Raw genomic sequence first — 21043 nt, 5'->3', positions numbered from 1 at the left:
ATCTACTCTCTTCTAGCTTCAAACCAAATTGCAGCAATGCTTCCCCTAAGAAACAAGGAAACCCAGTACTGCTTTGTTTTTGTTTTCCTGTTCCAGAGGCTGGCAGGGGAAGTTACCAGAGAAAGTGCAGATAACCTTGCGTGCTGCCCTGGGGCTGAGTGCTGCCTCCTGAGGGCCCTGCTGCCGCCCTCGGGCAGCACTCACAGCCCTGCAGGCAGAGCCCCTCGGCCGGGATTCAGTCGGGAACGCTGCTTGCTCCCAGGGCTACAGCAGAAGCACTGCCTGGGGGCTTCAGCACAGCTCTACAGCACCAGCTCCTCAGCAGGGAGTGGCAGGAGAAGGATCTCTGGTGTTTTCATGAGAAGGAGTTGCATTTTGTTTCTTCCAGGTTGCACCCTGGTTGAAAAGCATTCTTTTGGACTCACCTTGCCTGAAGACTGCTCTCCAGGAGAGAGTCTGAAGCTCTAGTGTGCTTTGCAAGACAGAATTTTCTACTCTGAAAGACTTTCGAGGTGAAGGGGGGAAACTGATATTCTGTTACTGACTCACTGAGGCCATGGGCAAGACACTTCATGCCCCTGTATTTTTCTTTCAGAAACAGAATTAAATCCCAAGCAAGCTTCCACTCAAATGCAAGTGGAACAGTCCCCCAGTCTGACTGCAACACTGCAAAGGGCAAGCAAGTGGTCAAAAAGGACCACCACAAGTGTAGCCACCACTTACTTGCTTCAGCTTCATCCCCGGGCTCAACTGTCTCCAGAATGGGCTGCAAGGATGCTTTCCTTTGCCTCCTTTTCTTCATCTCTCTCTCCAAAAGCTCTGCATCCTTCCGCTCTAAGTTCTTTTGAGCCAACATGCACAATGCAGCACGGATCTAGGTGCAATGGAAATGCATCATAGACTGTAAGGAGAGACACACAAACCAGACACATCTCCTCAGGAGCACAGAGTCCAGAGTCCACAGAGTGCCATAGGTTTCAATGCAGCTCCATATCCATTCCAAAAGTTTCAGAGGAATGTCTCCCGTCTTCACCTTGGCAATTACAAACAGCCAGGTGGAACATTTCTGTGCCACAACCTTACACTGCTACAACTGCAGCCTATGTCAGGAAGCCCTGCTTGAAGCATGAAGGTCATAGGAGTGCTCCAAGACAGAGGAAGAGCTGACACGGCCAGTGAGCAGGCAGTTCGGTTCCTACAGGCCATGGCAGGAGAATAAAAACCATGTGCAATATCCAGCAAGGAGGGGTAATTAGCTGTTGCTTAACACTCATGGCCAGGAATTGCAGCTGTTTCTCACTTCCTGGCTTCTGAAGGACTCAGCTCTGAAGGACTCTGAAGGACTTGGTCTCTGACATCAGGAGACCAAAATGGGGAGTCATATGAAAACAAGCTGCAGAAACACTGCTGTTAATGAGCAGAAAACTTGAGAATGAGAGGGCTGTGACATACAGCCAGAAAGGTAACCAGGAAAAATCAAACTCTCCCATTTTCTTTTGCAGCCTTGCTTACACACAACATTAGAATCTTTGCTTCTCTGCTTCCGAGGATGCACTTTGCTTACATTCACTGATGTGTAGCTTATTCTGTCATTCAGAACTTCTCTAAAACAGCCTTTGCACATAAAGAATGCTTCTGACATGACCTTAGCACCATCTCCAAACCAGGCACCTTGACACCACTGGAAAGAGCCAAGCAATTGCTCTCTAGTTGTCAAATATATTCCCAAGAGAATCCACATTGCCCAGGAGAGGATGATTATGATTTTCAGTGACATTTTGGGCCAAGCACTAAACCGCCACTGGAAAGGAATTCTGCTCATCCCTGTCCTTCTCTCTTACCTTTCCAAAACCTTCCCTCAGGTCTGTGTCACGCGTAAGACCAGGATCAGTGTGATGATCCATCTCCTTGGCCCGGCTCAGTGGGAGGCCTGGAAATGAAAGCAAAGGTTTGTGTAAATCTCTGGCAGATGTCAAGCCCCCAAAACCACAATGCTGGGCAACAGGCAAGACAGGTTCCAGATTGCAGAGCCCTCAGAAGACACAGAGACTGTGACTGAGAGCAGCAAGGTACAATGCCTAGAGCCTCTCCCAAGGGATGGGCTACTGGCAGCAGACATGACATTACTCTGCTGGCCAGCAGACTGAAACCTGCTGCATGATGAAGGCCCCAGCCCCTGGATGCTGGAGAGCCTCTGTGTCTGACAGAGATGGGTAGAGATGGAGATTGCTCTTGACAGCAATTCTTATCTGCTCTTATTCATGCTGATATTAGTAAGCATCTTCTTTTGGTTCCTAAAAGTCCCAGGTTCTAATACCTGGATGCATTTAGAGCAACATTTTCTTCTCTTTGTTGGAATATTTTAGAGGACATGCAAAGAAAAACTTAGCATTGCAGGAGTGTTACCCAAACATGAACTGTGTTCTTGGCACCAGATAATTCATTTTCCCCGAGGGTTTCCTTCTGAACTGTATGAGACTGGGCCAATTTTGGGCCAGCCTGATTAAAGGCTGATTTTCTAATTGCAAGAAGAACAATGGAGCTCATTCTGAAATACTCTCCAACAGAGCTGTTAGAGCTAAGAGAACTAATTCTTTACATGGCTTCACAGAGGGTAAATTCATACAGCAGCCAAGCAGTTTGAGAGGAATCCCTGTCCTAAAATGGGATTCCTTCACCCTGTAGAATGCTTCAGTCAGTAATAAAAGTGAGACAGCTAAGGATTAATGATATAGGTCATTTCTAGTCCAGAATGAGTCCAGAAAAAATGTCACCTTCCTTACTGAGCAATACTTCCCCCTAGCTGCATTAAGCATTCCAGCTGCACATCAGCAATTAAGGAGTCATTCCAAAGGGGCTGTACCCAGGATTTGCCAGAACTAACCCGGATCAAAGGGACCAGGTCATCTGATCTCTTCTTCTGCATCAGCAGAATTATTTCTTCAAGTCTCATCTGTCCCATCATGACACAGCCAGAGATGGCAGAGGAACAACAACAGTGTCATTGGGGCTTTCAACTTGAAAGCATTGGCTGAGCCAGATGCACCAGAGAGTGCATTTTGTCTGGCACAATTCCACTTGTCAGGGATCAGGCAAGGCAGGGAGGGAGGACAAGGCAGAAGGCATCTCCTCCCCCAGCCTCAGCCTGCAACACTGACACAGGCAGAGAGCCAGGGAAGGGATTTGTCATGATGAACCTGCCATAGGTGGCTTTGGGCTCGTGCTGTCACAGGATGACAAACTCAGACCCTGCATAGGATGCATCCATTTGGAAGGCTCCTTCTCCCTGACAGGAAAATTTATAAGGACATTCTGTCAGAGGAGGTTTCTCTATTTCTGCCAATACAAAACCAGGCAATGTCCATTAATGTCCATCCCGTCTCAAAGGGTTCAGCTCAGAAAGTGCCCCAAGGAAAGGTTCTCTGCTACAAAAGCAGGAGGAAGAAGTGGGAACATTTCTCATTTTGTGCTAAATGCCTTGTTTTCCTTACTAATTGTGACATTAGGAAGGCTGCAGGGAGATAAAAGGCATGTGCAGAATGGAGAGGAATATTTCCTTTTCCTGCACTGCATTTCCAGGGCCACGAGGTACCACTCCAGCTCCTGCCACTCAACACGTCAGACTGCAGGAATTTTCACTGCACTGCCAGAGAATACTCCCAGTGACTGGACTCTGGGAGAGTCCACTGAGCGCGTCAAGCAATTGAAATGCATTTAAAGACATTTTTAAAAGAATGTGTTTTAATCAAGCTTTCCAAATGTCACCTCTGAGTCAAGACCAAAATGGTCATTTTAGGACAGACATGCCCTGTACCTACCTGCATGTTCAGAGTTCTCCTCCTTGCTTCTGCTGCTGGATCTTGGCCTGCAGAAAATGGAGGACAATGAACATGTGAGGAGGTAGAAAGAGAAAGGAGGGAATGGCTGTACCATGAAAGGAGGAAAACCGCCGGAGCATGGGCACTCTGATGAAGGAGGAAATGCAGCACAGAAACACACCAGGATGCAAAGCTGATTCATTGTCCTTAAGCTTTCCATTGCAGGAGTCACAGAGAGCTGGCCAAGCTCTGTGTGAAACAATAGCCAAGTCCAGCAGAGGACTCATCTTGAGGTGCTTTGAAGCCCTGCCTCCTCTTCCCCACCACCACCTCTGCTCTTGGCACATTGGTGTTGGCTTTGACATTGTGCTGGGTCATCATAGATGGGCAAAATGCCTAAATACATGGGACACCTGGCTGTGCAAAATAACCACACTTTGGGATGGGAACACACAGGTGAACAGCACACTGCAGCAGCAGCAGACACCTTGGCTTACCTCATCTCCTGGGACTCCTGGAATTCCAGCTGCGGAGAGCTTTTCAGAGAGCCCACAGCACTGCCAAGAGAGGGACTTACTGCCTTGCCTATGGGGGGGATCAGAGGTGGTCCCAATAACCCCTTCTTCATATCCCCTCCACTGGAATACAGCAAGGAAGCCTGTAAAGAGTAGAACACAGTGCTCAGATCAAGCATGCAGCCTTGTCCCCATTCATGCCTCAAGACATTTAGATGTGCATTTAACTGTGACCTGGCCGGAAAAGACAAGGCAAACTGATGGAGCAGCTTGGCCTAGGATGGGGAATGTTGACCTAGGAAAGGGAAGTGGTGAGGGAGATCCCAGGGCACATATTTGGCACCTCTCCCCTTGAGCTCAATTTTCTACATTCCCAGCTGGAATTCACGTATTTGACATCAAAATTTTCTGAGGTGTCACTGCCTCCACCTGGAGTATAGGGTGTCATGGGAATGGGTTTAGATCACTATTCTCTCCCTGCCCCTTAGGTACCTCACAGCCAGTGCTGATCTCCAGTCATGTCCCCACAAAGCCATTCTGCAGGAGGCCAAAACCTGCTCTTCTCAAGCCCCTCATTTCTTCTGCTGCTGCCCTTCCCTCCTACACTTCCCCAGCAGCCTTTGAGCCCAGACACTGCTGCTGAGCTCTCGGGATGCTCGCTGCTCTCCAGCCCCCACACATCCACCATCTCAGCCTCACTGGCTTTTAGGATGTTGAGCAGAGCTCCCTGCCCTGCTGCTCTCTGCAAGGTCTCTGCCTGCCCAAGTTCCTCCAGGGCCCCCATGCCATGGCCAGGAATGGGAATGGAGGCAGCAGGGGCAGATGCACACCCTTTGTTTGTATCCCATCATTTTTGGACCACCTAAAGAACCAAATCAGGACCTGTTCAACTTCAGTGAGAGGGACAGTTCCAGCCAGGGAAAAGGTCTGAGAGCTCTGCTGACAGCACAGAAACTGAAAATTGACCACACTGCACTTAGCTTGGTCTCCTTACCTTATGTCCTTGTCCCTCTGAACTCAGCTCCTCTTCTTTTCTCCTGCCCTCAGCATACCCAATGCCATCTTTCCCATTCTCCTGCTCTCTGCTGCATATCAGGCTTGGCTTGGTAGAAGGAGAGCTCTTCTGGATGGGAGGCAATGGCTTGGAGGGAAGGAGCATAGAGGGACTGGCCAGGGAAAACCTCTTGGCAAGAGGGTAGCCAGACAGGCCTGCAAAGTGGAGACACAAAATATAAGAGAAACCAAAATGCAAACCCAAAGCATCTGAAGCTCCATATCTCGTGGGACACATTCCCTGCAAACTTCTAAACAGCTGCACAGGGCTACATTCTCTTGCTGGCAGACACTTGAGGCAGGCCAAGGGAAAACCCTGACCTACTTCCACAGGGATGCTACAGGAGCACCCTGGCCTCTGGGCTGCCCTGGGACAGCAGGGAGCCCAGAGCCCTGTGCTCTCCAGCAATGGCTCAGCTGCACATGCACCCTCCTGCTCCTCTCCCTGCCCCACAGCTGAGCAGCCCTCCAGCTCCACAGGCACTGGCAGCAGCACAGCTCATTGCAGGGCCACATGCAGGGCACAGCTGTTCCCTGGCAATGTGCACAGGCTCTCTGGGCTGCCACAAGACCCTTCCTCCCAACAGAGATTGGCCCAGCTCCCCCTCACCTCTGTGTGAGGCTGAGCCATGCTCACAGGGGAAGAAGTGAGTTAGGTGAAGTCCCACCTTTATCATTAACATATCTAATGGGTGTGGCACTCAAGGGGAAGAATTTTTAATTGTAGAGAAAATTTATTTGGGTTCATTTTTCATGGAACTAGCCTGCATTTAATTCCTATGAACAGTATGGAGCTGGCAAGTCTGAAGGGAAAAGGCGAAGGCTCCAATGATAAGAGGAGAAAATATTCCTTCTTCAGTCTGGCCTGTGAATCCACAGGAAAAACCCACACCGCTGTGACTGCTATTTCTGTAAACCACCAAGTCCTGTCAGCAACAGGCAGGCCTTATTGGTGTTTCTGTAGCACTGTAATACCATCCTCAGGGTTGGACCTGACCAGCAAGCAGAGGAAGAATGGGAAATTTATCTGTAGTGAGACCTGACATTGATGGCAAGGAAAGCAAGAGGACTTGCATCTCATGACCATGTCCAGTCTGTGCTCAGCTGTGGCCACAGTCCCTGTCCTGGCTGACAGTATGAGTGATTTGGCTGCTGTCAAAAAGGAGAAAGCAGAGTAAACTAATGACAGAATGTTGTGATGCCATGGGCATCCTTGTAGGATCATCTGTATCTGTCAGCCACCTACTCTGACCCAGAGCCAGCACTGAGCACCATGGAGCAGTTTTCCCTGAAATATGGTGGGATTGTTTTTCCATTTGGCTTCATTCTTTCAGCTCCTTCCTATGCTCACCTTTTCCTTCAGAGGTTTTTCCTTTTCCAGTAAACTCCATCTTTGAACCCGTGCTTCTGCCTGGCAGGAGGATCTGGGTTTGAATTTGGGAGCACTCTCAGTGTAGCCAGCGACAGGAGCTTGGTGCCCAGCCTCAGAACAAGGCCGGGTGACTCTGATCGCCAGCGCTCGGCACAGAGAGGCAGAGCCAGACGCGTCTGCTGCCGCTGCGGCCGTGCCAGCCACAACCTTCACAGCCTTCACAGCCCCAGCGTGGGGCTGCCCCTTTGTGACACAACAGCCCATGGGGCTGCCCCTTTGTGATGCACTAGCCCGTGGTTCTCTCATTTCCATGGCTGCAAAACCCCACCCCAACTCCATCCCTTTCCCTTCCCTTCCCAAGGGCAGCCAGCCTTAAGCCCAGCCTGGCCACGCCTGAGGGTTTCACACTGTCTAGGAAGTAAACCCTCTCCAAAGCTACTTTTCAAGTCCTTTATTTCTGGAATTCCCACTCAGTTCTGGGTTGCAGCTGGTTGGTGTGGGAATTGGTTAATTTCTCTTCACATCAAACAAAGTGCTGGGACACAAACAATGGCACCAGGCGGTGGAAGTTAAAGCAGCTCTGCACTCCCCAGTAGATGACCCCACAATTCAGCTGGCCGATAGCTTTAGGGAACTAATTGACCATCCAAACATTCCACTTTTGCTCTGCTTCATTGTTCCAGTGGTTTATTTCCTGCTTTCTTGATTGCAGAGAAACCCAAACCCAACATAAACATCATCTTCCTCAAAACATTTCTGACCCTGGCAGTTCCTGACAATTCAAAATTTTCTTCATAGAAATAGCACTTGGCAGGTCATTCTAAAATACTCTCCAACAGAGCAGATAAAACTAATCATCCTTGATTTGGCAGAACTAAGCCTAACCCACGGGACACGTGGGTCTGATCCCTTCTTCAGCATCTGCAAAATTATTCTTCAAGTCTCATCTCTCTTATCTATTCAAAGATCTCTGCATTAGATGCCCCCAGTGTTCAGTGGGCTGACATGATCAGTGTATCTGTAGGGTGTAAATTGGCCATGCAAAGTTCTCCATTGTTGTGCAAGGGGTTTATTCCTGCTTTCTTTCCTGCAGACACACCCAAACCCAACATTACAACACCTGCCTCAAAGCAATTCTCATTTGGACTGTCCCTGAAAATTCAAACCTATACTCAGAGTGTTTCCCTGTCACCAGGGACAGGCTCCAAGGCTGGGCTCTCTCCTGCATGGAATGAAGAAGAGCTGCTGCCCTTGCCAGTGGCTCCGGGGTCTGGTGATTAGGGCTTTGAATGCAGCTTTTGTACACACACTGCCTCTCTGGGCCAAGCAGCATTCCGGGACATTGGCAGCACCTCTGCAGGCCAACATCCTCCAGGCACAGCTGCAGGAACGAGATTGCAGCAAGTGCTGGCTGAAGGAGTCTCCAGGCTGCAGCAGCCCTTCACCTGCAGCAGAATCATCTTGTGCTGCCGTGGGAGAAAGCAAAGGGGGTGACGGGCTCTTTGCAGATGAGGGTCTCCTCCAAGTGCTGCTGCTCGCTGGGCTGATACAGCTGCTGGTGCCCTCCCCTGCAGATGTACCAGGAGCCTGTCTGGAAAAATAACACTGCCAGTGCCAGTGCCAGCCACCAATCCCTGCCATGGCCCTGCCCGCAGGGCGTCCTGCCTACCAAACTGCTCCAGTCAGGTGATGTCAGACACCATCAAAATACATTCAAACTATGCATTTTACACATTCTTTCCAAATCATGGCCATGCAGTCCACATGCTGGAGGCAGACTGCTCTTGGCAGAATGGGGGAAGCCCCAGCAGCTGCTCTCCCCATGGCTGGATGGCCATGGCAGCAAAGCCAAGTCTCTCACCGTGTCCACTGCTGTTGGGACCCAGTGCTTTGGACATGTTCTCACTGAGCTCAGGCTTCTGCTACAGCAGCATTGTGCCTTCACACATTTGATAACTAAGAGTTGGAATGGTAAGGACTCGTTACAAGAGCTACCAAATAAAAGGGGAGGGAGGGGGTGAGTGAGTTAGAATAGTTTGCTCCTTTTTAATACAAGCATACCTGGATTGAAGCAGGGACACTGGGCTAATCGTACTGGGGACTGGTTTGTAAGCCTTGTCTCTAGCAATTCCCACCAGTCTGCAAGCATTTTTTAGTAGAAAGGGGTAGATATATTTTACTGCACATCCATGAGTAAGTTGAAGCCAGAACTCCAAGTACAAAACAAATATTCCCAAATTGGCCACCCATGGGGAAAGGAAGAAGAAAAGCAGGTGAAACAAGTGCCACTGCAACTGAATTGCCTGCATTCATCCCATGGTCCAGCCTTTGTGGACAAAAGCACTTCAATTCAAACACACAGCTTAAGAGCAAGGAATTCAAGTGTTTTGAGAGCATTTAAAACCTGATTCCTATTACTTTCAAGGAAAGGTAGATGCTAAATTCCTTAAAAACACAAATATGTGTCTATTTGGGACTGCATCCTTCAAAGCAGGAATGGAAGTTCAGAATTGCAGAACTGTTTCCATTGGAAAAGGCCTTTAAGATCATAGAGTCCTCCCAATAACCTGTGACCACTAACACTGCCAAGGCAACCACAAAAGCATATCCCAGGAAATGTTGTGAGATGAGACATCTTTCTTGTCTCCTTTGTCTCCCCAGGATACCCTTGGCAGGAGAAATGCCCACATGGGCTTTATCTGACTCCTTTCTAACCAGCCTTTCCCTCACTCCCAGGTCTCATTTGCTCTGCAGGCTTCACTAGCTCGTTCAACCCAGAGGAGCTCTCAGAGGAGAAAATGCTGCCTGGTGTGGGGCTGTCTGATCCCTGTCCCATCTTGATTCCATCTGCCCCATTCCCTCTCCCATCAAAGAGACCGAAGGATCCCTCACAACCCCACGGTACTGCAGCAGATCCCGGGCACGTTCCCTCCTCCGCTCCTTGGTGGCCCTGGGGAGGCTCCAGAGCCCTCCCTGTGTGCGGGACAGCTGCTGCAGCACCGCTGCGCCTGCGGGCCAGCAGCACCCAAGGAGCAGCTGCGCAAGTTCAGAGTCTGAAACAGAATCCTCAGCGCACACAAATGACAACTGGCATTTCAGGGGCTGGCAGGAAAAACTAAATCCATCTGCTCGTTGCCCCTGCTAGCCATGGCCACGGTGATGCAACTGGAAGAATTGCCCCTGCCCAGGAAGCTCTCAGGTAGAAGAGAGGAGCAAAAGCCACGTGTTTCTGAGCTGCTAGCTCCCAGTGCCTCAGGTTTTCCTTCCAATTTCTAAAGGGTTTGGGCTATTTTTACTGTTTCAACCCTTGTTGTGCACCCCTGTGAGCAAGTAAGAACCACAAACCCTCTCCCTCAAAGTCTTGAGGTAGTGACAAAGCAGAACTTGTTCTGGTGATTTTCTCACTTCTAAAAGAACTTCTAAAAGAACTAAAAGAACTCACTTCTAAAAGAACTAAAAGAACTAAAAGAACTTTTCTCCTGGTGATTTTACAATCCCGTGCAGACTCTGACAGCAAACCCATGCTGTAGAGGAAAGATTGACCTTGGAATTGTAGGGCACTTTCTGGGTGGGTGTTTGTCTTGGTTTGACTCGGAAGTGAGTTTTTGGAAGGGTTATGGTCAAACCAGTCAGTGGCCAGATTTGAAATTGGCACCTGGTGTGGCCACTGGGATTTGGATACGCCTCTGAGAACACACAGTGGTTAAAAGCAGAGCATTCGGAGAGAAACTCCGTCTTTGGAGTCCGGCAGGCAGGTGAGCTGGTCTGACGTCTTCCCCCTGCCCAGCTGCGTCTGGGTGGTGGAGGGGAAGGCCATGCGGCCTGTGGGGAGAGAGGCTGGAGCCCCTGCAAGAGGCAGGGGTGGAGGAGAACTGGGACGGTTTGGGCAGCCCCCCCGGGAGAGAGTGATAGAGTCTGTGCTGGCTTGGAATTTGATATCTCCTGCCGGCACCACGGCCAGGAGGAGAAGCGCGGGGGCGCAAGGTGCCCAGCCGCTGGGAGACCGGGCTGAGCTTTTAACTCTTTTAGTATTGAAACAATGGAAGCTGTAAAAACACTGATCCTCCCCAGCTGCGAGTTTAGAGAGGACGGAGGATAAGAAAGAAGAAAGGGTTTGAGTAGTTGAAGGAAATGCCAGCAGATGCGAGTACCTTAGATGGAAGAGATGATTGGAGTGGCTTTATCTGAACTTTTCTCTCACATAGCCACGAGCGAAACAAATTTCTTCCAATAATGCAGAGACTGCACCTTGAGAGAGGCAGTTGGCCGGAAGCCAAGAATGATAAGGCCGCGAAGAGAAATAGAGAGAACAAAGACAAAGGGGGAAAGTGTGGTGGAGCCCTCTGCCTTCAGCGAAAGATCTCTGTTCCTGAGACCCAGACCCCAAGAGAATAAAAATATAGGGGGGACAGGTGTCCCAAATGGTAAGAGGCGGCCACTTCTTAAAACTGGGTGATGCATTCTTAAAAGGACCTAAGGAGCAGTTTGGATCCATGGCCGGTAGTGAGAGCGCTGGACATAGGAAGAAAATGGTCACCACAGCAGATTCTCTCGGGGCGGCTGCCACGTGTGACACAGAAGCACAAGAAGTTCCAACTGTGTTTCCGAGAAAGGACCATGGTGCTAGAGGGAGACTCCTCTCCCCTGATGAACTGGGGGAGCATGTGTGAAGGAGGGTATTGGACTGAGATTTGAATGTTAGAGGACTAGGGGGAGGAGGAGTGTTTTGGGAGTGTTCCATTGTGGATTGTTGTGTCTGTTTTTTTCTTTTTCCCTTATGTTTCTGTGTTGTAGATTATTCAAGTGTTGTGTTTTTCCCTCCATCCCCAGGTGGGAGCCTGCTTTGTTCTGTTTCCGGGTCACATCTCACAGTAACCATTTTGGAAATACACCTTTCATGGGGGCCCTGGCATTGTGCCAGGGTCAAACCATGACAGGCATAAAGGTGTCACCTCTTGTTCTTCAATGAAGTACTGCTCAAGTTCATTACTCAGAGCTCTAATTTGCATTCCCTTTAAAACCTGCTTAATTAGCTGCTATTCTCTGTTATTTTACCAAATGTCCCTTTTTTCTTGAGACTGTGTCTTTTTTTTTTAGACAAGTCTCAGTACTCCATTTCCAGCAAAAGGTGTCACAACAACTCTAACATGGAATCATGACACACCAAGTGCTGCAATGATGACAGTGACTGCCACAAATTCATTTCACAGCAGCCTCCAATTTGGGAGCCAATCCCACCAGGAAGAATTTTCTCCTTTCTGCCTCTCTCCTCCTGATCTTTCTATCAAGGAGATTCCTGATGGTTGGATATCAAACCCAGCACTGCCAGACATTCCTGTAACATTCCTGCCCTAGAATAGCCCAGGTTCCTCCCTAGCCAGCAAGCAGATAATCCAAGGCTGTGTGGTTCTGCAGAGCCTCATTTGTGTTGGTTGGAGCTCACAGTATGTGCTATTGGACATTTTCACTGCATCACTTATTATTTCTTGTAATAATTGATTTAGCTCTAATATAAATTGGGGGCAGCCATGCACAGCCAGGGGTTTCCGTTTCCCCAGTGGGCCATTGTTAAGGGCTTGGAGCACACCTGGGAGATGGGTTCTCCATGGGGACAGGTTCCCATCTCCTCATTTTGTCAACTGCTCTTTTAACAACCCCTTCACCTGTTCAATCAATCCTGCAGCTTGTGGATTGTCTAGCACATGAAAAACCCAGAAGTCTTAATGTCTTTATTTCTCACAGTAATAGAAAAAGCACTCTGCATCACAGTATCAGCAAACCCTATAAAAATACCCAATTTCATCCCGTCCTCCTTTATTCATTACACACAATATACAAAGTTTACCACTGACATTTGGGTCGTGGCCAGTCCTTTTCTGTAGGGTATTTAGTGTTACAGTGAGCAGCCAAAGCTAACAAATTACAGTTTTCAACATTATTTCACATTATCCATTTTTTATGGGAAGAGGAATACAACTTGTGTTTTTGGGAAGACGAGGGTGAATTTTGTTAATGACACATTGGAAACAACACCAACAGAAGGAAAAACTGTTGTTGGAACACTCCCACATGAAGTGACAGAAAAAGGTTGGTGTCTTGAGCTCAGGTTTGTTTGTGTGATATAATAATATTAATATTAATAGTAAATAGTTTCACTTGCACAAATGAACCTGACCTCAAGATTTAAACTTTCCTCTGTCCCTCTATGTGGGAGCATTCCAAAACCAATTCTTCCTTCAGTTGGTGCTGTTTCCAATGTGCTGTTAACAAAATTAATCTTCGTCTTCCCAAACCCACAAGTTCTTTTCCTTTTTGCATATGCAATTTTTGGATGCATTTTAATACATCTGGCATTAAAAGACTTTTAAGTGCTTGCTCACTGCTCCAATCTCTTTTTAGGGCATGGTTTCTGTTTTACCAAGAAAAAAAAGGAAAAAGAAAAGAAAACCAGGAATTTCTGGCAGGACTGATTCCTCATATTTACATTTCACAAGTGACATTTTGCTCTGATCTGGCCAGACTCTGCCAGTTTTGTTTTACCAGTGGGCAGGGTCAGCACCAAAGACACAGACTCCAACTGAAGGAATCGGTGTCATTTACTGCAGCTCAAAGCAGCAAAGGATCACAAAAGGAGCAGCTCAGCAATGCACTCAATCATCAGAACCAAAGATTGCCTGCAGTGATTAAGAAAGATCCAGCACCTGTTACCCTCAGCCTTTACCATCCCCCAGATCCACACAGCAGCTGGGGGAAGCTGTCCCAGCCAAGGGCTGCAGAGCCACTCCTGGACACTGGGAATTCCTGCAGGTGCCTCCAGCCACAGGTGAGGCTCCAACCTCGCTGTGAGAGGGCCCAGCTCTGACAGTGCTGAATGAACAAACTGACAGCACTTCCAGTGTGGGAACATCTGGTTTCATCCTCCTCTTGGGTTCCTCCCAAAGCCTGGTCAGGGCTCAAGGAGGAACCAAGGGAGCTGACTTTGATCCTACAGCCCCAAACAAGGCCAGATGTCAGATTTCATGGCCTTGTCCAGCTTCTAAATACAGAAAGGTCAATACATATTTCACTAATAAGTGGCTACATCTATCACAGTGCTAATGACCATGCATATTTCATCAGTGAGCATATACAAAGATAACCTTTGGTTGGAAGGTTCATCCAGAGGTCACCTTTGGCTCAGGGCCTGCTGCTCAGGCCTCACTCAGGGCTGTTATCCAGGCCTTGGCACTTCAGGGACATGGTTTAGTGCTGGGCTTGACATTGCTGGGTGAATAGCTGGACTGGATGAGCTCAGAGGTCTTTTCCAACAGAAATGATGCTGTGATTCCATTATTCTATCCACTGCATTTAGCTAGGTCTATTTGAGCAGCATTACTTTGCTCTAAAAGTTCCCTCTTGCTCAGCTCCTGTGGCCTATGGTGGCAGCTCCTTCAGCTCCTGGTGCTAAGCTGCTCATGCTGAACTAGACGACTCGGAGAGTTGAATATAGTCCATGCAATTCCTTCTGGGACACAGAGAGGGGAGGGTGTGGAAACAGGAGCATTGTTTGGTATGGCCTCCTCTCTGCCCTTCATGCCTTTCAGCGCTGTGAACCAGCCAAGAGCTTTCTCCAAGAGTGCAGTGAAGCAGCTGTTCCTGTCCCAGGTCTGGCTCTCTCCAGTCTCTGACTTCACCTGGTTTTGTCCCTCTTGCTGTGCCCTCTCTTCCCCCAAGGCTCAGTGGCTGCTGCCCAGGACTCTGGGACTGGCTCAGATCCAGTGGTCGAGACTCTCCTTTCTTTGCCCTTGGAGCTGCCTGGGCACAGCAGCCTTTTCCATCTGGAAGCTCCCCATGGACTGGGAGTCCCCAGCTCCTTTCCTTGCACAACCTCCAGGAGCCCAGGGCTGCCATCTCAAGTCCCTGCTGGCACTGGGGGCTCCCAGGTGCCTCAGGCTGCTGTGACACCGCTGCACACGGGAGGGAAGAGTGGCAGGGGCTGTCCTGAAAGTCAGCTCCATGTGCTGCTGCTGCTGCTGCTGTGGGGTCATTTGCCCAGCCCTGCCCCAGAGTCAGGGATCAGATCCAGGCCCTGCTGCTGCTCCCTCGGGATCAGCCCCAGTTTGGGTGTTGCTGTCAGGGTCAGCAGGAGCGGTGGCTGGAGCAGCAGGTGCTGACAGTGCCCCAAGCCCTGGGGCTGGAGGGGTCCCTGGGCTGGGCTGGGAGGGAGCTGCCCCTTGTTCTCCCTCTGCCCCAGGCAGAGCTGGGCTGGGCACAAGTGGGGCAGCACAGCCAACAGGGAGTCTGTGAGTCTCTTCCAGCTCTGGCTGCTCAGAGTTTGGGCCTTGGAGCCTCAGGTGGCCAAAGGCAGCTGCTCCTGGTCCCTCTGTGTGCCCCTGTGTTCAGCAGTGCTGCTCCATCAGTCTGTGCCCAGCAGTGGGGAAAAGCCTCAGCCCTGCAGGGCCAGGAGCTGCCGGGTTCTGCCTGAGCAGCTCAGCCAGCAGGAAGGGAGCTGCTCCACACGGGAACCAGGAGCAAAGGGCTGCAGCACCTCGTGCTGGGGCAGAGCCCAAATTCTGAGAGGGAATAACAGAGTTATTCATGTGCATTGGTGTGTCAGCACTGCAGGTGCTGTGCCTGCAAACACAAGGTTCGAGATCTGCAAAAGAATTCTGCAGCTCTTGACTGGATCAGGATGTCAGCAGTGCTGAACTCCAGCTTAGTCCAAATGAAACACATCACACCTCTGCTCATATCTGCTAGATATTTTTCTTCAGGGTATCCATAGAAAAGGAAACAGAGGAGGAGCCTACATTTTCATTGTTTATCAGAAATATTTCTCATTTTGCTGTACATTCCTTTTGTAGGACGACTTCTCTGTTAAAAACACTGGACAAAAAAGGAAAGAAAAAAATATGAAAGATAAAACCAAAAATACAAATGTGTACTGAAAATCATCAGTAACTTTGGATTAAGAGGCAACTGATCTTTTCAAGAAGAGAAATCAGTTACTCTGTAAATGTTCTGATGGCATGGATTCATCTTACTGACCTCAGCATCCCTTTTTAAAAACATTCAGGGTTTTGTTTGCAATATTATGTTATTCTAAATTGTGATGGAATCAATAGGAAATTGAAAGATCTATTATGCATTTATGCATTACTGTGTCTTGAGTGTAAAAATATTGCAGTTTGAAATTTGGATTTAAAGTGTTGCAAATGAAAGTTATAAATCCCAATAGATTGTCTGACAGCAGCTTTTCCTAGAGGATGTGCAGCACTCTAAGGACTTCATCAGTGGGGTTGGGGGTACTTGGACCTTTGTCCTGTGCCACTCTGAGAATGTCATAGAATGGAACTTCACCTGCCACCAGCCCAGGTCACCCTCTGCCACCAAAGCTCCTTGGACCTTGTGTCCCCCAGGCAAGCACAAAGTGTTTGAGCTGCTCCCCCTTTTGCACAAACCCAGAGAGAGCTGGGATTTCTCCAAGTCTCATGTCTGCATTGGGCCAAATTCCTAGAGAAGCAGCAGCCCATCCCAATGAATATGGCGAGTTATGTGGATGGTCGTGAGCTCCACTTCCTACCTAGAAATCCTGAATCTGCTTCTGAATGCTGCTCCTTCAGCTCTTGGACGCCTTCTCCCACAGAGTAGGGAAAAAATCCCCTGGCCACCAGTTAAATGGTGAGTTATGCTAAAGTTACTGCACTGTGGGAAACCCCTATCCATCCATATCCTATTAATATATCCATACCTGGGGGTGTGCATGGTTTTGTCTTGTGTACAAAGGAAGGAGTGTGCAAGCAACATGACTGACACTTTCACTGTCCATGTTCATGCCATACCCATGGGTACAGAGACATTATGGAAACCCTGGCACAGACAGAGCCTTCTGTCCATGGATACAGAGACATCCAAGAGCCCCTGGCACACACAGAGCCTTCTGTCCATGGATACAGAGACATCCAAGAGCCCCTGGCACACACAGAGCCTTCTGCCCATGGATACAGAGACATCCAAGAGCCCCTGGCACACACAGACCCTTCTGTCCATGGATGCACAGACATCCAAGAGCCCCTGGCACACACAGACCCTTCTGTCTCTGGAGGATGGAGCGTGGTGGGTGGGGGTGGTTGGTGGGCAGCGAGTCCCGGACAGCAGGCCAGACCCGGCTCCAGCCCTGCCAGGCCCTGCCAAGGCTCAGTGCCAGCTCCTCTGGAATGGGAAAGCCCTTCAGCTTTGTCCCTGCCCAGAGGGGCAGTGCTGGCCTGGCAGCACAGGTTGTTTTCCCCTCAGGCTGCAGGAGATGAGAACACAACACTTGCCAGCACAGAGTGCGAGGCACAGCTGCGGGTGCTCCCCATGAACCTCAGCTCTGGGAGCACTGTCTGCCCCAAGCTCCAGGGGCTGCAGTGGGAGCCCGGCTGGGTTCTGCCCTGGGGCCATCCTGCAGGGACAGCTGGAAACAGGGAGCATTCAGCTGCCACAAACAGCCAAGCCAGGGCTGCAGGGCAGCTGCTCCAGCCCGGACTGCACTGCTGTGTGCTGTGCTCTGGGACTGGGGCTCCCCACACAGGGGACTGGACTGGTGTGCCAGAGGAGACAGAGAAACTTCAGCTTCAGCCTAACTGAGGTGGCTGCGTGGGCTGGGAAGAGTGGGGAGGCTCAAGGGGATTCACAGAGCTCATCCTGCTGCAAGGATGAAGAAAAGGGAGTGGGAACTCAGCAGTGAGGAGAGCTGAGGGCTGGAGAGTGGCTCTGAATGACACTAAAATCCCACTGGACCTCTGAGACATTGCTGCTCCTCAGCCAGTGACAGCACGAGTCCCTAAACCTGGGGCTCGGCCTTCCTTATGGTCAGGGGCAACACGGAAGGCCAGCAAGTGATGGAGACTGCGATGGACTGGGAATTCACTGGGGGAAAAAAGGGAGCAGTTGAGAAGTAAAAGGCAGGTGGGGGAGAGAACTGTTCAGAGAAGGGCTGAGCTACATCTTGAGCAAGCTGAAAAATGTCATTTGGAGTCATCCCAGATTGATTTGATTTCAGAAGGTATTGAACGATTTTAATTTTTGGGAGGTGTCATGTTTTCCATTGGAGGTGTCCACGCTGCAAACTTGAGCTGCGTTGTCAAAATGCTCAAGCAAGTCTGTGCTGCAGGTGACACCATTTCTTCTTTGGCTGATGCCAGCCCGGTGCTGAGCTCCAGCAGAGCCCTGCCAGAGCCCAGAGCAGCCTCAGCATCTGCAGAGCCCGGCTGCAAGGAGAGAAAGCAGAAACTGCCCGTCAGCTGAGGGCTCCTGTCCCCTTGTCCCAGCTGCCCGCAGTGCCCAGGCCGTGCTGGCTGGGCTCAGAGCTGTGCCCAGAGCTGCCCATCAGTGCTGCCTTGGGAAGCAGGGCAGGAGGGCAGGACATGTGCCCAGCCTGCAGCCAGCCATGGCACATCCAGCCCTCAGCAGCTGCCCAGAGCCAAAAAGCAGCTGGGCAGTCGACCGAAGAATTTGTTGCATCCCTCCCAGCAAAGGGGGGAACCTTTGGTGCCCAGCCAGGCCATGCCATGCCCAGATCTGGGAGCATCCCCCTGGCTGTGGAACTCACCTGCAAATTGGGTGTGGAGTGTGTCTTTAGAGAAGCTGCCAGAATCCAAGTCCATCATCTTCAGCTGGCCAGGCCAAGGAAGAGATTGTTGTCCTTGAGGTTGTCCTTGCTGTCTCCAGCAGCAGCCCCACCTGGTACAGCTTCTCCAGGAGCTCCTTCTCCTTCCCTGGGACCAGACCAGGCTGTCAGGGCTCTGCCCAGGGCCCCAGCCATCCATGAACCAGACAAGCAAAACCAGGGGGGATGGTGGCCACCAGTGCTTGCCACACCAGATCTCCAGCTCAGCTCCAGCCCAAGAGCTGCATGTTCCCTTCTGCTGACCCCTGCTCAGAGCTACAGGCAGGACAAAACCAGTCTGGTTTGCTTTGCCACTGAGTGCCAAGAAATGTGTGGAGCTCCTACCTGCCAGGCCCCTGGATCCAACTGTGCACATGGATCTCTCTCATCTTCTAGGGCCGAGGAGCGCCCTGCACCCAAGGATGGCAGAAAAGCTCTTCTAATGATGGCCTGTCCAAGGGTTGCATGGACAAACACCTCTTAATGACATCTTGGCATTCTGGGGAGACAAACCAGAAATCACCAGTCACTTGGAGAAGTTTCCCCCTGTTCCTGTGCCCAGGCCATAATGGTGTGCCCAGACCTGGGCCTAAACTTCCCCACAGATTCTCTGTTTAGAGGAGAGCAGGACATGTGCCACCTCCTCAGCAGCTGCCAGAGCAGGATGCCCATCAGCCCGCTGCTGTCTCCCAGCATTGGTATTCCCCCTGTGCCCAGAGATGAGGATCCACCTTGAGAGAGCCGTGGTGGGAACAAGATGCGCCCCCAGATGAACTCCTGGCCCCTCCTGAACGGGTGCTTCCCCACGACCAGCTGGTACAGCAGGAGGCCCAGGGACCAGATTGTCGCTGCCTCGCCATGGTAGCTTTGGTGCTGGGTCCACTCTGGAGGGCTGTAGGCCAGGGTTCCTGTGGAACACAGACAGAGCTCAGCAGGGGGATGCTGCTGCTCCCAGAGCCTGGCCCCAGCATCCCTGGGCATGTGGGGGCTGCTCTAGCAACACACGGGGTGACTGCTGCCCTCTCACCATCACCTGGGACTTGTGTACAAACTCAGGGCTGGAAAAGAAGCCACTGGTGCTGGAAGAGGGCAGCAGAAACTCTGGGAAGGCCCAACCACGACACAGAAAGGAAAAACCCACCCACTGGTGGAGAAAACCCACTCTCCTCTCTGCCTGCATGGGCCCCCAAAAAATGTTAATAAGCCAAGGCAAACAAGGGGAGTGGAGCAGTCCAAGCCCCTCCTCCCCTGCACACCAAACCATCCAGGGCATGGGTTCAGAGCCCCCTCTCCACTACTCCCATGGGGGTTTTTGTCGGGCTGGCTGCACCAGCTCCAGCCCCAGCCCAGGGCACACTGGGTACTGAAGGCTGTCAGCAGGGCTGGGAGCTGGCCCCCCTCACACCCCAACCAAATCAACTTGGCTCCAGCATTAATCCCATCCCAGCTGCAGTAGGGGGAAGCCCCAGTGCTACACCCAGGCTGGGCCATGAGATGCCCAGGAGCATCCCCTGCGAGGGCTCACCTGCAAACTGGGTGTAGGCTGTGTGTTGGAGGAAAGCGCCACAGCCAAAGTCGATCAGTTTCAGCTGCCCGCTGGCCAGGTCAAGCACGATGTTCTGAGGCTTGATGTCCCTGTGCAGGACCCCGCAGCTGGTGCAGTGCCGCACGGCCTCCAGCACCTGGCGGAACAGCCCCCGCGCCTCCTCCTCCGGCAGGAACCTCCGCTCCGCCAGGAAATCCGACAGCTCCTGGCACCGTTCTGGACGCTCCAGCACCATCAAGAAGCTGTCGGGGAGCTCAAGCCACTCCAGGAGCTGAATGACACCAGCACACCCACAGGACACCTTGGCCAGCAGCACGATCTCCAGGGGCGCGCTGGTGCCGTCGGGCTGCGGGAGGAGCGCGATGCCGTCAGTGGAGCTGAGGCCGTGCCAGGGCTCTGGGACCCCTCAGCCAGCCCGGGATGCTCTGCATGCCCTGCTCAGCCCACGCCCGCTCTCCCCCCAGGGCTCCTGGTGGCTCCCACCCAGCCGGGCCCCGGCTCCTCGCCGCCCGGCATGGCCCGGCTTCTGCCGCTGGCCCCGCTCACTCACCAGCTCGCTCCAGTGCCGGATGCGATCCCGCGGCACGCGTTTGATGGCCACCTGCGAGCAAGGGAGAGCAGCGGGCTGAGCTCAACGCCCTTCCCACTGCTCTCCGACATTCTCATCCTTGTCTCCCTCTTCCCTCTCCGCCCGCCGCCGGCCCCGCCGCTCACCGGGGCGCCGTCCAAGAGCCGCGTCGCTGACCAGACGCTGCCGAATCCGCCGCGCCCCAGCAGGGAACCCAGGCGGTACCGCTCCTGCAGGGCCTCCTGCGCCTTCCCTGCGGGCGGGACGCGGCTGTCAGCGCTCGGCCCGGGGCCAGCAACGGCCCCCGAGCGCCCCTCACCCGCCCCGGCCCGGCCATCCCCCGGCGTTCGGTTTTCAGAACGCGACATGGGAGGCTCGGGGCCGGCGGCTGCGCTGCCGAGCGGCGGAGCTCGGGCCGGGCAAGCCACAGCGGAGGCGGCGGGAGAGGCAACGCCGCCTGTGTCCTCCGCGGGCCCCGGGAGGAGCCGGGGCCGGGGCCGGGGCCGGGCTCGGGCTCGGGGCCGGGACTGGACCCTGCGTCG

General features: G+C 51.8%; 1 protein-coding gene across 1 annotated transcript; it reads right to left on the bottom strand.

Annotated features, from left to right (window-relative positions):
- Positions 1-18159: 18159 nt before the first annotated feature.
- On the bottom strand, positions 18160-20838 carry LOC135299809 (serine/threonine-protein kinase pim-1-like). The gene is made up of 6 exons (XM_064419232.1): positions 20821-20838; positions 20648-20749; positions 20484-20534; positions 19913-20279; positions 19119-19295; positions 18160-18886 (listed from the first exon to the last, which is right to left on the bottom strand). The coding sequence occupies exons 1-6, from the start codon at positions 20836-20838 to the stop codon at positions 18780-18782; spliced, it is 822 nt and encodes a 273-aa protein (XP_064275302.1). The 3' UTR covers positions 18160-18779.
- Between the last annotated feature and the right edge of the window lie 205 nt (positions 20839-21043).

The sequence above is a fragment of the Passer domesticus genome, chromosome 4, assembly GCF_036417665.1.
Source record: "Passer domesticus isolate bPasDom1 chromosome 4, bPasDom1.hap1, whole genome shotgun sequence".
In the NCBI taxonomy this organism is placed as follows: Eukaryota; Metazoa; Chordata; class Aves; order Passeriformes; family Passeridae; genus Passer; species Passer domesticus.
This window is presented reverse-complemented; position numbering and strand designations above follow the sequence as displayed.

What these genes read in the sequence shown, in the direction of transcription:
- LOC135299809 (XM_064419232.1), bottom strand. An exon ending in AGCCTACACCCAGTTTGCAG is followed by an intron (nt 19,296 to 19,912) that starts GTGAGCCCTCGC and finishes TGTGTTCCACAG; the next exon opens with GAACCCTGGCCTACAGCCCT. An exon ending in CCCACCACGGCTCTCTCAAG is followed by an intron (nt 18,887 to 19,118) that starts GTGGATCCTCAT and finishes TTGTCTCCCCAG; the next exon opens with AATGCCAAGATGTCATTAAG.